The following is a 16834-nucleotide window of genomic DNA, read 5'->3' as shown; positions in this document are numbered from 1 at the left end:
TCCTCCTTGGCGCGGCCGTGATGGCGTCACGCGCGCGTCGCCCCGCCCCTTCTGTTGTTGACCTTGCGTGCGTCCCTCCTCCCCCCACCACAGCGACTGCGACTGCGAAGCGGACAAGATGGCGGTTCTGCGGGCGAGCGGCTTTAGGGCCGCGGCGCTCCTCAGGCCCGGCTTGGCTCGGCTTCCTCCGGCCGCCGGCTACCACGAGAAGGTGGGCCGGGCTTGGAGAGCGGAGGCGTGAGACGTTCCTCCCCCCCCTCCCCTCCTGGAGGGACTACAACTCCCATCGCTCCCGATAACGGGAGCCGCAGCCCCGCCCCTTTCACGGCCCAGGCTGTCAAAAGGCTTTGAGGACGCGGGTTCCCGTCAAAATAGACACGTGTCTGTACCGAGGAGGAAAGGAGTATGGGCTGGGTGCCGGCCGGGCCTTGTGGGGCGGGGAGTTGGAAGGATCCCCGTCCACCCGCCTCGAGAAGGAAGGACGGGAGGGAGGACGCAGGGAAGGGCCGGGCGCTTTCTGCCTCCTGTGGGCGGAGAAGAAAAAGAAGGAGCCGGAGGTGCCGAGTTTTCCTTCTCTCCGGTTGCCTCGCCCTCAAAAGCCGCAAAAGGGCCTTGAGCGAAACTCAAAACTGCCCCAAGATTGGCTGGGCCTGATCCTGATTTGGGGGGGCTGGAGAGAAAGAGTCCCGATTGCCTGGGATCCCTTCTTGGCTTGCTTTTCAGCCGCTGGTGGTGCGAAGAAGCCTCCCAACCTCACTTTCCACCCCATTTCCCTGAAAATAAGCCCTCCCCGGATAATAAGCCATGCGCTAAAATAAGCCCTCCCTGAAAATATTGCACCACAGCAGCAGCCATGAGGTGACCACAGTCGCCACCTCAAAAATAAGCAAGACCTCCCTGAAAGTAAAGCCAAGCGCTTATTTCAGGGCTCAAAAGAAAATAAGACCCCTCTGTCTCATTTTCTTGGAAACAGGATAGGGAGCTTGTCAATCACCTGTCACAACCTCCAAACAAGCTGAAAGGGGGAAGAGAGGAATCCCTTGTTATCCCGGGAGGCTTCTCTTGCCCCTCTTCTATGAGGAAGATTCTCTCAGCCTCCTGAAGGATTGTCCCGTTTTCGCCCTGGATTTTCCCTTTCAGGTGGTAGATCACTACGAGAACCCCAGGAATGTCGGATCCCTGGACAAGGCGGCGAAGAACGTGGGGACTGGCCTGGTGGGGGCTCCAGCCTGCGGTGACGTCATGAAGCTGCAAGTAAGCAAAATCCCTGCTTTTCTCAGGCCTGCCCAGCCTGCCCCCTTTATGTTTAGCCTTGCCAACAGACCAGTAATTGATTTAGATTTAGAAGGTTTATTTATATGCCGCCCTTTTCCCTGGGGGGACTCAGGGCGGCTTACAATCCAAAAGGAAAGGGGGGAAAACGGACTTTTTACATATAAGACAATACATAATTAAAAACACAACATTCATACCATTCGGGCGGGTTACAATCTTTAGCCCCAGGCCTGACGGGATAGCCAGATTCTGAGGGCTGTGCGGAAGGTCTGGAGGGTGGTGAGGGTACGAATCTCCACGGGGAGATCGTTCCATAGGGTCGGAGCTACCACCAAGAAGGCTCTCCTCCGCGTGGTTGCCAGTCGGCATTGACCAGCAGATGGAACTCGGAGGAGGCCTAATCGATGAGATCTAATAGGTCGTGTGGAAGTAATTGGGGGTCTTTGTAACTGCCCTCAGATCGAGGTGGACGAGAACGGAAAAATCATTGACGCCAGGTTTAAGACGTTTGGCTGCGGGTCAGCAATCGCTTCAAGTTCTTTGGCGACGGAGTGGGTGAAAGGGAAGACGGTACGTGCTGTCCATTTCAAATCCTTGGCCATATCTGATTATAGAGTCCCGGCCCCGTCACCCATCTTCCTCGAGGACATTTGTTGAACCTTCATCCTTGGTGGGGCATATTCTCATGTAAAATAAAGCGAGAAACGCTTTGTAAGCCGAGATCCTTGGGCAAGAGTTATCTCGGCCTTGCTAAACTCTCAATTTGGGTCAATTTCAGGTTGACGAAGCCTTGAAGATAAAAAATACAGATATCGCCAAAGAGCTTTGCCTGCCGCCAGTGAAACTGCACTGCTCAAGTGAGTAGGGTTTTCACTGTCGATTGCGTTCCTGGAACCCTTTGTTTTCCCCACAAAGGGGAAACAAAGAGCGTCCCATGTTTCCAAGCTCTTGACCGTTTCTCTCTCTCTCTCTCCCGCTCCTTCCCTCCAGTGCTAGCGGAAGACGCCATCAAGGCCGCCTTGGCAGATTACAAGTTGAAGCAGGGGTCAAACCCGTCTGGGCCTGGGAAGACCGCAGCCAGTATGTAGCGCTCCTCTGCCTCTCAAGGCCTGGGAGCCAGCTTCCCTCCATCCCACTTGTAGCCTCAGCACGATATCTTAGGAGCTTCACCCATCCGCCACTTGGAGAGACGCACAACTCATACGCACAATGTTAAGACTGTACTAGAGCCAACAGGACAGACTGACTTTGCCGCAGCTTTTTGCTCTTGGCCTTTTTTTTCCCTTTTATCTGTGTGAAAGATCTTCGTCTGAGATTTGATTTGTAGCCTTAGGGATGGCCACCGAAAAGGGCGGGGCGGGGGGTTAAAGTGGTCTCTTAGTTCCAAAGAAAGGTCCCAGGTACGACCCTTGAGTCCGCAGGGACGGGCAATGGTGTATGACACCCCAGTGTTCTCCCTCCAGGGGTAGATTTAGAGCAGTATGGAGGCTCTTCGGGCTTACAACTAAAATTCTGGTCCTTGATTTTTGGGGGGGGGGGAGGTAAGAGCAGTGTGGTTTTATGTTGCTGCTTTACATTCCCCTAACACGAGGGATAGACCTGATAACTACAGGAAAGGTGTCTCTGCTATTTTCTAGGTTAGAATTATAAAGAAGGGAGTATATATTTTATTTCGCCTGATTGTTAATACACAAATTTCAGATTTGTTTGTTGTTCAGCTTGTGTAACACATGCAGAGATAATAATATATGTTTGTTCTAAACGATGAGTGTTTTTTTAATTTGTGTTTTCTTTATTTATATCACACCGTTACTATTTTCATAAGTAACTCAAGGTGGAGAACATACCTAATACTCCTTCCTCCTCGTTTCCCTATAACCGTGTTTCTCAACCTTGGCCACTTGAAGATGTCCGGACTTCAACTCCCAGAATTCCCCAGCAGTGGTTAGGACAGTGTTTCTCAACCTTGGCCACTTGAAGATGTCCGGACTTCAACTCCCAGAATTCCCCAGCAGTGGTTAGGACAGTGTTTCTCAACCTTGTCAACTTGAAGATGTCCGGACTTCAACTCCCAGAATTCCCCAGCAGTGGTTAGGACAGTGTTTCTCAACCTTGTCAACTTGAAGATGTCCGGACTTCAACTCCCAGAATTCCCCAGCAGTGGTTAGGACAGTGTTTCTCAACCTTGTCAACTTGAAGATGTCCGGACTTCAACTCCCAGAATTCCCCAGCCAGCATTCGCTGGCTGGGGAATTCTGGGAGTTGAAGTCCGGACATCTTCAAGTGGCCAAGGTTGAGAAACACTGCCCTATAACAAGGACCCTGTGAGGTGGGCTGGGCTGAGAGATAGGGACTGACCCAAAGTCATCCAGCCAGCTTTCAGGGCTAAGCAGGACTAGAATTCACATCTCTCCTGGCTTCTAGCCTGGTGACTTCACCACCAGGCCAAACTACCCATCTGCCAGCAAACAGTTGCTTGTTGGCTGCGGAATTCTGGGAGTTGAAGTCCACACATCTTCAAGGTGCCCAAGCTTGAGAAATACTGCACCACATTTTTTTTTTTAATCAGTCCTAATGACATTTTTTGGCATTTTTCACCCTGATGCCTGGTGGTATCTATCAGCTTGTGCTCATCCCCAGAATCTGATAGAACTGGACTGTCTGGGATAGATTGGAAAACCAGCATGAGAGAAGAGCAATAGCAATAGCAGTTAGACTTATCTACCGCTTCATAGGGCTTTCAGCCCTCTCTAAGCGGTTTACAGAGTCAGCATATTGCCCCCAACAATCCATAGATAGATGATAGATAGATAGATAGATAGATAGCAATAGCAGTAGCAGTTATATTCCGCTTTATAGGGCTTTCAGCCCTCTCTAAGTGGTTTACAGAGTCAGCATGTCGCCCCCAACAATCCATAGATAGATTAGATAGATGATGATGATAGATAGATAGATAGATAGATAGATAGATAGATAGATGATAGATAGATAGATAGATAGATAGATAGATAGATAGATAGATAGATAGATAGATAGATAGCAATAGCAATAGCAATAGCAGTTATATTCCGCTTTATAGGGCTTTCAGCCCTCTCTAAGTGGTTTACAGAGTCAGCATATTGCCCCCAACAATCCATAGATAGATAGATAGATAGATGATAGATAGATAGATAGATAGATAGATAGATAGATAGATAGATAAATAGATAGATAGATAGATAGCAATAGCAATAGCAGTTATATTCCGCTTTATAGGGCTTTCAGCCCTCTCTAAGCGGTTTACAGAGTCAGCATGTCGCCCCCAACAATCCATAGATAGATTAGATAGATGATAGATAGATAGATAGATAGATAGATAGATAGATAGATAGATAGATAGATAGATAGACAGACAGATAGCAATAGCAATAGCAGTTATATTCTGCTTTATAGGGCTTTCAGCCCTCTCTAAGTGGTTTACAGAGTCAGCATATTGCCCCCAACAATCCATAGATTGTTAGATAGATAGATAGATGATAGATAGATAGATGATAGATAGATAGCAATAGCAATAGCAGTTATATTCCGCTTCATAGGGCTTTCAGCCCTCTCTAAGCGGTTTACAGAGTCAGCATATCACCCCCAACAACAATCTGGGTCCTCATTTCACCCACCTCGGAAGGATGGAAGGCTGAGTCAACCTTGAGCCGGTGAGATTAGAACCGCTGAACTGCAGTCAGCTGAAGTAGCCTGCAGTGCTGCACAAACAGCACATGCACCTGCCGTTTTTAATCTACCTAATGAGAATAAGAGGCTCTATTGAAGGCACCAGAAGGGAGTTTTTTTTAAATTAGGCATCCATCGACATGTCCAGGCTGGTGATGAGATGGAGACAGCCCCCAATGGGGCAATCCCCTTCTGCAAAGGCTCCCCAAGCCAGGGAAACCTGCCCCTGCGTTCTTGAGGGGCCCGGGAGAAGTGCACGCTGACAAGCAGGCGAAGGTTTTCCACCCCCTCCTGCCCGCCTAGTGCCAGCTGCCACCCTGTATTTTGGGGCCATTTTAATCAGCAGCTCAGGTTTCCAACCAAAACAGTCCTCAGCTGCCGAAGCATCGCCTCCCTGCCAGCCACCGAACCCAGCAACTGGGTAATCCACTCCCCAGTCAACAATAGGCCTCCCCCATCCAAAGGCAAAAAAAAAGGAGACGCTTAAAAATAAACCCTCCTGAAATATTTTGCCTCCGACGGCCCCTTCTGGCGAAGAGAAGATTTGGCCGAAAAGGGATGGACCCGACCCATTTCTAGGCTGCCCCGAGTTTTAGAATCGAGTTTTCCTTCCCCCAAAGCAGATGACAAGGAGCCGAGGTGGCGCAGTGGTTAAATGCAGCACTGCAGGCCACTTCAGCTGACTGCAGTTCTGCAGTTTGGCTGTTCAAATCTCACCGGCTCAAGGTTGGCTCAGCCTTCCATCCTTCTGAGGTGGGTGAAATGAGGACCCAGATTGTTGTTGGGAGCGATATGCTGACTCTGTAAACCGCTTAGAGAGGCCTGAAAGCCCTATGAAGCGGTATATAAGTCTAACTATTGCTATTGCTATTGCAATCTATCTATCTACGGTATCTATCTTATCTATCTATCTATCTTCTCTATCTATCTTATCTATCTATCTATCTTATCTATCTATCTATCTATCTTATCTATATCTATCTTATCTATCTATCTATCTTATCTATCTTATCTATCTATCTTATCTATCTATCTATCTTATCTATCTATCTTATCTATCTATCTATCTTATCTATCTTATCTATCTATCTATCTATCTATCTATGTATCTATCTATCTATCGGATTGTTGGGGGCGATATGCTGACTCTGTAAACCGCTTAGAGAGGGCTGAAAGCCCCATGAAGCGGTATATAAGTCTAACTGCTATTGCTATTGCTATTTCTCCCCTTTGAAAATCTCTCCAAGAAACGATGCCGAGATAGTCACGACGTTGCTTTTATCTCTTCAATCTTCCTGGATGCTCGACAACACACATCCCTGCTTCCCCAAGTTCTCCTACGGTTTGTTCCGGCGGCATGGCATGTCAGTTGGGGCAAGATCCTGGTTTATGACAAGCCCAGTTCAAAGGCAGACCCACAAGGCACTTTTGCTTTCAATAGCCCTGGGATGGGAAGGGGCCACCACAGTGCAAGGGAGGGAGGCCTTGAAGCCTTCGCCTGAAGCTCTCCTTGGAGGAAGGCGGTCAGAAATGAAAGGAGTGGATGTTCTCGAAACTCTCTCTGCGACGCCACAAATATTGGGCAGATTTCTCTAAATCTGGACCATGCCGGCCACAAGACAACCCACAGCAACTGCTAAATTACAAGCCTCCCTTTGTTCCAGGAACGGCCCAAACCTTCGGTGCTCCCAGCAGCCATTTTTAGTCTTGAGGTTTCTCCTGAATTCAGGATCAGCATTTCGTGCCGTCTTTGCTGAACGGCAGAAGTTTGAATCGGGCTGTCTTTCCCCCCACCCCCCCACCCCAATCACTCTCAAAAGTGGCCGGTGGTGCCTCCGGTACCTGGCCAACATCTCCACCTCCTCAGAAAACATGCCCCCCCTTTTATAAGTTCTCCGAGTCCAGAGGGGGAGAAAGCGTTTAGGAAACAAGAGTTTTTCCCTGCTCGGTGATGCTCAAAAAGGTTTTTGTTCCTTAAAAACAGCCTGACCAAATGCTCCCAAGTTCAGCTGTTTGGTGCTCAGAGAAAGAGAAAGAAGGGGGGTAATAATTGGGGAAGGTTGTTTAGTTTTGCACACTCCTATCTCTCCTTCGCACACGGGCAACTGACCTTGCCATGGCGTTGTTGCTTCTGCTTCTGAGAAATTACGCAAATTGCAAATGTTAAGGCTTTCTCTGCAGGAGGGCCTTGACGTAAAGTGGAGACAGGCTTTGCCAGCAGATCAAGACTCGGTGGGGTTTTAAATCAGGGCTGAGCCTTCAGGGTTGAAAGCATGCAGAGAGGAGAGAGATGCACCCCCAGTCTTCCGCCCTCTTGCTGATGAAAAGGGGCTCAAACTGGACTCCAGGTTACCCGTCATGGGCCAAAGGTGTGAGGAAGGATTGCAGCTTCCCTTAAACTTAAAGGACCCAGAAAGGAAGGCCGTCTCCGCTTTCGGCTAGGTGGATATGATACCCACATCTGAACAAGGAGAGATCCAGCCTCGAACCAAGAAATTTCCCGACCGTGAGAACGATTCATCCGTGGAACGATGTGCCTCCAGAGGTTGTGGATGCTCTCCATCACTGGAGGTTTTCAAGAAGAGATTAGAGAACGGAAAGGGCCTCCTGCTGGAGCATGGGGTTGTACTAGATGACCTCCAAGGTCCCCTCCAACTCTTGTTATTCTGTGTGATTTGCATTTGGACAGAGCACTTAGACCAAAAAATAAAATAAAATAACCCTGGGAATTTAGCAACAGTCAAGAAATGGAGGGGGGGGCTGGGAGATTCCCCTCCACGATGGAGAACATCTCCAAGGATAAATCTCTACGGAGATTGTCAATCATCCGGGTCCCAAAGATGCTTTTCCAAAAGACAACTAGACTTTTCGTTTTCTTTGGAAGCATTTCGCTTCTCATCCAAGAAGCCTCTTCGGTTCTGATTGAACGGTGGGGGACAGAAATAGAAATAGAACCAGCAGCCTTTTGAAAAACGCCTTTGGGACAATCCTGAAGGAGAGGGGCCCAAATATTTTGCCACCCTTCCCAAGTAGGGCTGCCTGCCCTTGTTTCATTGCAAGCAAAAGAGGGAAGACAGCTGGCAAGGAGAGGGCATGGCAGTGCCAATTAGGGCAGGAAAGCAGCATCACGTCACCCCTGGTGCCTGCTAGAAGACCCCAGACCACCCTCAAGGCCTGTTTTCCTCCACCCCAGTCCTCCCCTGCCTTGGCTGAGCTTCTTGCAGCCTTCAAAGAAGGCAGAATCCCCCCCAAAATACCACAGCACGGCAGAATCCGGAACGCCCGATTGGAAGAAGGGGGAAATCTCCATCCGGAGGCCCCTGCGATGCTCTCTCTCTCTGGCCCAAGAATGCCGGCTATTTCCTCTTTTAATCCCAGGAGGAGAGAAAGACGTTTCACAACAATCTTTGCTCCCCCTTTTCCAGTCTAGCCACCAAGACCGAAAAGCTAACCCGCCCCAAGGCATGAGAACCATCCCAAGAGATGCTTTTAAAGCAAAAACCCGCATGACGAGGTAGGGCATATAATCCAGTGGGTCAAGGAGGAACTGTGCAAATCCAGTAATTCGGATTTTGAGGAGTGATTTGGGCGTAATCCGAGACTTGGAGGGACCCTTTCCAAGAAAGACGCAGAGATTTTATGAGCTGCATACTAAGCAAGAACTGTCTCTTTTTTTGGTGAAGCGGGGTGGGGAAGAGAGACCTCCTTCCATTTCTATAACCAAGAAGCCTTTTGCTATTTCAGATACGTCGCCTGGAAAATTCAGAGGCAGGAAAACTACCCAGTCCTCATTCACATATCCACACAAGCCTGCTTTATCATTTCTTTTTAATGAAACATACGTCTATAATGGAGAAAAATACACGTGGACTCATTGTAGGCTTAAGGCAAGGGAAAGGAAAATGACAGCGTCGGCATTTCTTTAAATTTGGGCCATTTTTTAAAAAAATCATTGGCCACGCCAACCCATTTAACCCTGCTGGCTGGGGAATTCTGGGAGTTGAAGTGCCAACACCTTAAAGCAGTGTTTCTCAACCTTGGCAACTTGAAGATGTCCGGACTTCAACTCCCAGAATCAACTTGAAGATGTCCGGACTTCAACTCCCAGAATTCCCCAGCCAGCGAATGCTGGCTGGGGAATTCTGGGAGTTGAAGTCCAGACATCTTCAAGTTGACAAGGTTGAGAAACACTGTCCTAACCACTGCTGGGGAATTCTGGGAGTTGAAGTCCGGACATCTTCAAGTTGACAAGGTTGAGAAACACTGTCCTAACCACTGCTGGGGAATTCTGGGAGTTGAAGTCCGGACATCTTCAAGTTGCCAAGGTTGAGAAACACTGCCTTAAAGCTTAGAGGAACACAGTTCCAGATGTTTGGGCATCTGGTTTCTGCCACACCTGGACGTTAGCCGCACATGGGCTGGGTTGGAACATCCGGGCTGTGGTGACGTTTTATTTTGTGTTTTTAATCCACACTGTGTCCTTCCTGGCGTTTCAAGGTTTAGGGAGCCCTTAGAAAAAGTTGCCGAGAGGTTCACAAGACCCCTCTTCATGCTAACCCACTTCAGCTGGTTGCAAATGTGGCTTTTTTACAGCCTCGTTAGAGTCTCTCATTCCAAAATGAAAGTGTAGGACTCGCAGAGATTCTGCCAGAGAGGGTCAACCTATTAAAACCCCTGATAAGTCCTCAAAACTACAATAAATCTCTTGGTCAGCTAAATTTATAGATGTTTTTACTAGGATTACAAGGGTCAGCCTGGGAGATCCCCAGTGGGAGGGAAAAGTCATAAATATCAGCAGAACCTTTTGCAAAGAGGCTGGGAAAAATTAAGAAGGGCGGTGTGTCTGTGTGTGTGTGTGTTTTGGTTGTTGCAAATATGTTCTCCCTGGCACCCAGCTTCTTCAAGGCTTGTCCCAAACCAGGTTAATCTCTCTTGCTCAGCTGTAAGGCTTGCTGAAATGTTTTTTTTCTAGTTGACCCAGAAATATTAGGACCTGGGAATCTGAAATCCAATGTCCCCCGTCAAAGTATTAAAACATTTTTTTTTAAAGACCAAAAGTCTTTCCCCCCCCCTCCCTGCCCATAACAGACTTTTGAAAAGCCCAAAAAACATTTTCAATGAGTTTGAATCTCTCTTCTCTGAAGATCTTGACAAGTGAAGAACTTCCAGATTGAACATACATAAAAATCCACCTTTGTTGGGCTCATGAAAGTCCTCACCATCTTTTTTCCCCTCTGCACAAAAGTCTGAATATTTGTTGACCTTAAAGAGGAATAATTTTCAAAAATGTCGTCAAATTCCTTGCAAAGTTGGTTGGGTAATCAGATCTCCTCAAGCAGCTGTAGAATTTGGGAGTTAAGGATTCTCAGAAACCAGATTTTTAAAATAAAATAAAAACTTGGACTGAGTGGTGGATCCATTGTACATCATTATCATCGCTTGGGCGGAAATCGTACTTAAAAAAACTGAATTCAGGTTGGCCATTCTGAAACTATATACGGCCCCGGGTTCAACTTTCAGAGCTGATACTAAGAAAAGTAAATGGACTAATGATTGATATAAGGGACAACTAAACAGAGTTGAGCCAAGGTTGGCTTTAAAAGAAGGACAGGTATGAAATCACCTTTGCCCAAAGACCATCTCATCAGCAGTGGAGAGGGGGGCGGGGAATAAAGGTCTGGATGACTTCATGGTTGACAGAAAGGTTGACCAATCATCTCTGCACACAACCTTGGTCCAGAATTAAGGATTGATATAAATAGAATTAAAATGCTCACCCAAAGGGCCCACCTCAAATATTATGTATGTGCAGATATGTTCTCCCTGAAAGTGGGAAAGATCCTGGAGGACGAAACTAGGATGGTTCCTCCAGAAGAATCCTGGAAGCACGTTGAGGTCTTCAACTGGTCTTCTAAAATAAGTTCTACCTTACCTGCTCAATGATATCTGGTTGAGTAGCTACATTGGGGTCACTCAGCTTCCCTCCCACCCACCCCCCAGATGTGTTAAGCGACTCTCATCACCTCCCTGGGCAGGTTGGCAGGGGATGATGGAAGTCTTGGTCTTCCACACCTGGAGGGCGCAAGACTTGGGCAAGTTGTCATAACTGAAGAAAGTCCATTAAAGCAAAATCACAATAATGTAACACCTTTCAGGTGTTTCTTGGGAGGGTGGGAGGTGGCTAACGTGTCTCCTTTACAGGTAAGGTGAAGATCTGCTTCCCTTCTGTTTGATAAACAGATCCCCGTAGGTTTCATATTATAAGCTGTCCCGCCAGTGATGGGAACTGACCCCATTCAGTTTTGGGCTTCTTCTGTGGGGTCAAGAGTCAGTGGAGCACTGAGCTCTTCCTTCTGCTGCTCCTTCTGGCCTTCTGAGACAGGCACGGCAGGTTTCTCGGTGGGTGGGGCTTCCTTGGACTCCTCAGGTGGAGATGGATGGGTCTCCACCCCAGGTGGGACCTCTTCTTTTCTGGTCTCCGCATCCACCAAACTGTTTGGAGCTGATGTCTCTGGAGGCATCTCAGCCTCCGTTGGTGATTTTCCTTCTTCTTCTTCTTCTTCTTCTTCCTCCTCCTCTTTGGAGCTGCCCTCCTCCGCCTCTTCTGTTTTTGGGGCCCCTTCCTCTTTCCCTTCAACTGGCGGGTCTTCTACGGGGCCACTTTTCCCATTCACCATGACGGCCTTGGTGGGAGACTTGAGGTTCTGGGCAGCAGCTAAGATGTCCGCCTGCAACTGTTTGGTGGAATCTACCGGCTCCTCTTGGCTCTCATCGGAGGGCTTCTCGGGGACTTCGCTGAAGGCCTTGGCCCCCCCTGCCTTGTCGTCCTGGTCCACGTACTTCTTTTTGGGGAAGGAGGAGGGGTAGTAGGCGGAGGCCTTGTGCTTCTGCTGGGTGATGACAGCCGCACAGACGATGGAGAGGAAGATGAGGAGAAGGGAGCCCACCACCACGATCAGGAGCATGTAGGTCTGGAAGAAATTCACGATGCCGTCCAGGAGGTTGAACGAGTGCAAGGTTCCATTGACCGAATCGACCACCAGGCCCCCCGAGGTGGGGGTCACACTCAGCGCCGCCCTGGCAGTAGTGGGGTCGGGGGGAGCCCCCTCGCTGTCTCCGCTCCCCTCGCTCTCTTCCAGGGCCAGGTTCTGAACTGATCTTGAGACGCAGAAGGGCAGCATCAAGAGAAGAAGCAGGCAGATGTCACTCATGGCCGCCATGGGAAGGCTCGAAGGGACACACACAAGTTTCTGAGTGGGGGGAAAAGCACAAGGGACACACCTGTTATTCTTCGGAGGGCTTTGAATCAGAGAAACCTTTTTTCTGGAAGGATTTCTCCTTTCCAGAGAGAAAATAAGTTTAGAGCTGACTGCTATCTGCAGTTCAGCGGTTCTAATCTCACCGGCTCAAGGTTGACTCAGCCTTCCTTCCTTCCGAGGTGGGTGAAATGAGGACCCAGACTGTGGGGGTGATATGCTGACTCTGTAAACCGCTTAGAGAGGGCTGAAAGCCCTATGAAGCGGTATATAAGTCTAACTGCTATTGCTATCTATCTATCTATCTATCTATCTATCTATCTATCTATCTATCTATCTATCTATCTATTCTATATCTATCTATATCTATCTCTCCCTCCCTCCCTCTCTCTATATCTATCTCTCCCTGTCTCTATATCTATCTATCTATCTATCTATCAATCAATCAATCAATCATCTATCTATCTATCTGGGTGAAATGAGGACCCAGACTGTGGGGGCAATATGCTGACTGTAAACCGCTTAGAGAGGACTGAAAGCCCCATGAAGCGGTATATAAGTCTAACTGCTATTGCTATTGCAATCTATCTATCTATCTATCTATCTATCTATCTATCTATCTATCTATCTATCTATCTATCTATTCTATATCTATCTATATCTATCTCTCCCTCTCCCTCCCTCCCTCTCTCTATATCTATCTCTCCCTGTATATCTATCTATCAATCAATCAATCAATCAATCATCTATCTATCTATCTGGGTGAAATGAGGACCCAGACTGTGGGGGCGATATGCTGACTCTGTAAACTGCTTAGAGAGGGCCGAAAGCCCTATGAAGCGGTAGATAAGTCTAACTGCTATTGCTACTGCTAAAACAAACCATTCCGAAGAACTGCAACCAGGCAGGAAAATCAAAATATTTGGGCCCCTCAGTCTCTTTTCTGCCTCCCCCAGCCCCAAATGCCCATTTTTACATTGTTCTTGTATAAAATCTTTGAGCCCCCACCAACTGTAATAGTTGATCTTGCCTTCCCTTGATTTCTAATGCTCATTTGTTTGTTTGCAAAATCCTGGTTTGGGATGGTCGTAAAAAATATTCCTTTATCCTATCTAAAATCTGCGGGGATTGGAACAATAAACGGACCCTGAATTTTCAAATCTCAGGCCAAAGCAAGTCCTCGCCACACCAGCTTAGGGTGCTTGGAAGGGGAGTCTCAGAATGAGCCCCTGATCTGCAGAAGGCAAAAGGGGAGCGTGGAGAGGTTTCCAAGCTGAAGACCCTGACTTTCTTCCCCCCAATTCCAGAAAGGCAGCTAGATAGCTAGGGCAGTGTTTCTCAACCTTGGCAACTTGAAGATGTCCGGACTTCAACTCCCAGAATTCCCCAGCAGTGGTTAGGACAGTGTTTCTCAACCTTGTCAACTTGAAGATGTCCGGACTTCAACTCCCAGAATTCCCCAGCCAGCATTCGCTGGCTGGGGAATTCTGGGAGTTGAAGTCCGGACATCTTCAAGTTGCCAAGGTTGAAAAACACTGAGCTAGGGAGCCTGGATCATCCCATGGGTTGGTGGTCTGACCAGGGTTAAGATTCTACCACGGGGGACAGAGATGCAGCCCCAAAGTCCGATTCAGCTTCAGAAGCAGCTGCAGTCATACACATCTGTCCGTTCATTTGGGGTGTCTCTGCAATTGGGGGCGGGGGAGCAATGGAGTTATTGTGGTCTGTCCGGATTCAGAAGAGCAATGCTCTGCCTTCAGAGAGGGAGAACATCCGGGCTGCAAAGGACTTGGGAATCCGGGCATCGCTCCGTGCCCAGAGTCGGTTTGCAGCCTCGGCTGCTCTCAATCATTCTTGGGACGGTGGTGTTTAAGGATCTCGGTTTTGGCCCGAGCGGAGCACAGCTGGCAGCAGGAGACATTCCTGAGCATGGAGCTTCTCAACGGAAACGGCCGGCTGGCCGGGGCTGAGACAGTCAAGGACGCCATTGCTCTTCCCTGCTGGGTGAGGTTTACTTTAGGCCCCATTAATCTATCCGGTAGATCTAAACAAAGAAAGTTCAAGAAGAAATGTCTCCATTCCTTCTCCTTCTTTCTCTCTCCCCTTTTTCTCTCTCTTTTTCTCTTTCTCTGTCTATTTCTCTCTCCCCCCTTCTTTCTCTCTGTTGCTCCCTTCTTTTCTCTCTCTCTTTCTCTCTTTTCCTCTCTCTCTCTCTCTTTCGCTCTCTCCCACTTTCCAATTTCTTTCTCTCCTCTCTTTCCCTTCTTTTCTCTCTCTCTCTTTCTCTCTCTCTCCCCCTTTTCTCTCTTTTTTCTCTTTCTCTGTCTCTCTCTCCCCTTTTACTCTCTCTTTTTCTCTTTCTCTGTCTATTTCTCTCTCCCCCCTTCTTTCTCTCTGTTGCTCCCTTCTTTTCTCTCTCTCTTCTCTCTTTTCCTCTCTCTCTCTCTTCCTCTCTCTCTCTCTTTCGCTCTCTCCCACTTTCCCATTTCTTTCTCTCCTCTCTTTCCCTTCTTCTCTCTCTCTCTCTTTCTCTCTCTCTCCCCCTTTCTCTCTTTTTCTCTCTCTCTCTCTCTCTCTCCCCTTCTTTCTCTCCTCTCTGTTGCTCCCTTCTTTTCCCTCTCTCTCTTCCTGTCTCTCTCTCTTTCTCTCTCTCATTTCTCTCCTCTCTCCCTTTTCTCTCCCTCTTTCTCTCTTTTCCTCTCTCTCCCTCCTTCTTTCTCTCTTCTCTGTCTCTCCCTTCTTTTCTCTCTCTCTTTCTCTCTTCCTCCCTTCTTCTTCTTTCTCTCCCCTCTGTCCCTTCTTTTCTCTCTCTCTCTCTTCCTCCCTTCTTCTTCTTCCTCTCCTCTCTGTTTGTCCCTTCTTTTCTCTCTCTCTCTCTCCTTGTCTGTCTCCCTTTCTCTCTCTCTCTCAGGACACACATCCTGGTCTTAATTTGGAAACTCAAACGACTTGAGAAGTCCCGCCTAGAAGCCTCAGGGAGAGGCGCAGGGATGCCCTTCTGCACATGGTCAGAGGCTAGCCCTTCCCTGGAGACTGCCCAGGCGTTGAGACCTTTTCCAAACTCCAGATGTTTTGCAAAAAGCAGCCAAACTTTCTTGGCCAGCTGAGGGCAATGCATGCACCCACGCCCCCTTTGCCCAGCCTGGAGCCTTCCTGCAGCCCCCAGAGTGGGTGGTCTGGACATCTGGAGGTGGGAGGGGTTGGAACAGCTGGAGGGTCCTGGGCAAGCTGCCAGATGTGATCGGTCCCCCTTCTCCCACTTTCCAGCAGTTGCTTCCCGGCTTTTCAGCTCTCCTAAAACAACTTTAGGGATCCTGGTGGATCGAAGGAGACCAAGAGCAGCTGCAGGGAGATTTGCCAGCCCCCCCACCCCCACCCCCAGGAGGCACCAAGGAGGATTTCTCTGCAGTCCATGGGCCAAATTTTGCCTGATCTCCATCCTCTTTGATTGGATTTTCTGTGATGCTGCGATAAAACGCCCTTCATCTTCCAACTTCCTCCTTTTCTTTCATACCTCCCCCCCCCAAAAAAAGGGGCATCCACATTTTTGGGGATGTGGGGCCTGGAGCTCTTTGATGATCGGAAGAGGCACCTTTCTGGCTCCCCAAACTAGCTTCCAGTCCTGTCTGGCATCCCGAATCCTCTGCGTTCCCAGGGTGGAAGAACTGTAGGTTAAGTGGGGGGGAGGTCTGCCTTGCACTCCCCCTCCCCTGTTTAAGGATCTCCTCCTTCAATAGGAGCCAACCAAATGTTTCTGAGCAGCTCAGGCACCACCATTCCCATTTCTGGTAGTCCCAGGTAGGCTGCTGCTGAGGATGGAGGCTCCACTGTCTAAAACTTGATGTAAACATCAAACTTAAGAGCACCCCAATAAAAAAAAATCAACTTTTTTTATCCCCCTGCTGTAGCATCTGGGAAAAAAGCAGTCCTCCCTTCTTCAATCCTGGCTGCTGGGAATGTCTCCAACCCCTGTGGCTTTGCTCAGACTAAATACATTGTCAGCCTCCCTCCCTCCCTCCCTCCCTCCTTCCTTCTTTCCTTCCCCAAAAGCATAACATATTCTCTAAACCCTCTTTAGCTTTCTGTAATCTGAGATCTCTCTGACTCTCCTTGGCAGGAACAAATTATCAAATGGCAATTAAATCAACAGTCCAGACTCTGCTCGGGATCCCAGCCCCCCCCCAACCTCCCCCCACAAAAGAGCCAGCTGCAGACTCCGGACCACAACAGGGGATATTTAACTCTACTTTATTTAAGGGGTGGGGGCTTCTGTACTTTCCAGCCCCCTGGGCCCCCCAGGAACACGTCCACCTAATCCGTACTTGGACTCACTGAGTCAAAAGCACGATAGATAGATAGATAGATAGATAGATAGATAGATAGATAGATAGATAGATAGTAGAAAGAGAGAGAAAGAGAGAGAAAGAGAAAGAAATAGAAAGAGAGAGAGAGAAAGAAATAGAAAGAGAGAGAGAGAGAAAGAAAGAGAGAGAAAGAGAGAAAGAAAGAAATAGAGAGAAAGAGAAAGAGAGAAAGAAATAGAGAGAGAGAGAGAGAAAGAGAAAAGATAAAGAAATGAAAGAGAGAAAGAGAGAGAA

At 48.3% G+C, this 16834-nt stretch overlaps 2 protein-coding genes across 2 annotated transcripts; one reads left to right on the top strand and one right to left on the bottom strand.

Moving 5' to 3' along the window:
- Nucleotides 1–71: 71 nt before the first annotated feature.
- ISCU (iron-sulfur cluster assembly enzyme) lies at nt 72–3038 on the top strand. Its single transcript, XM_014072123.2, has 5 exons — nt 72–211; nt 1141–1254; nt 1735–1845; nt 2054–2132; nt 2266–3038. The coding sequence occupies exons 1-5, from the start codon at nt 119–121 to the stop codon at nt 2361–2363; spliced, it is 495 nt and encodes a 164-aa protein (XP_013927598.1). The 5' UTR covers nt 72–118; the 3' UTR covers nt 2364–3038.
- A 7998-nt stretch (nt 3039–11036) lies between these two features.
- TMEM119 (transmembrane protein 119) lies at nt 11037–12225 on the bottom strand. The gene has a single exon (XM_014072127.2). It carries the CDS (start codon nt 12198–12200, stop codon nt 11277–11279), a length of 924 nt encoding a protein of 307 aa, XP_013927602.2. The 5' UTR covers nt 12201–12225; the 3' UTR covers nt 11037–11276.
- Between the last annotated feature and the right edge of the window lie 4609 nt (nt 12226–16834).

The sequence above is a fragment of the Thamnophis sirtalis genome, unplaced genomic scaffold, assembly GCF_051295495.1.
Source record: "Thamnophis sirtalis isolate CommonGarterSnake01/CBP01778 unplaced genomic scaffold, rThaSir2_p1.2 scaffold_2, whole genome shotgun sequence".
In the NCBI taxonomy this organism is placed as follows: Eukaryota; Metazoa; Chordata; class Lepidosauria; order Squamata; family Natricidae; genus Thamnophis; species Thamnophis sirtalis.
The sequence above is the reverse complement of the archived record's forward strand: the minus strand, read 5'-3'. Positions and strand labels throughout refer to the sequence as shown.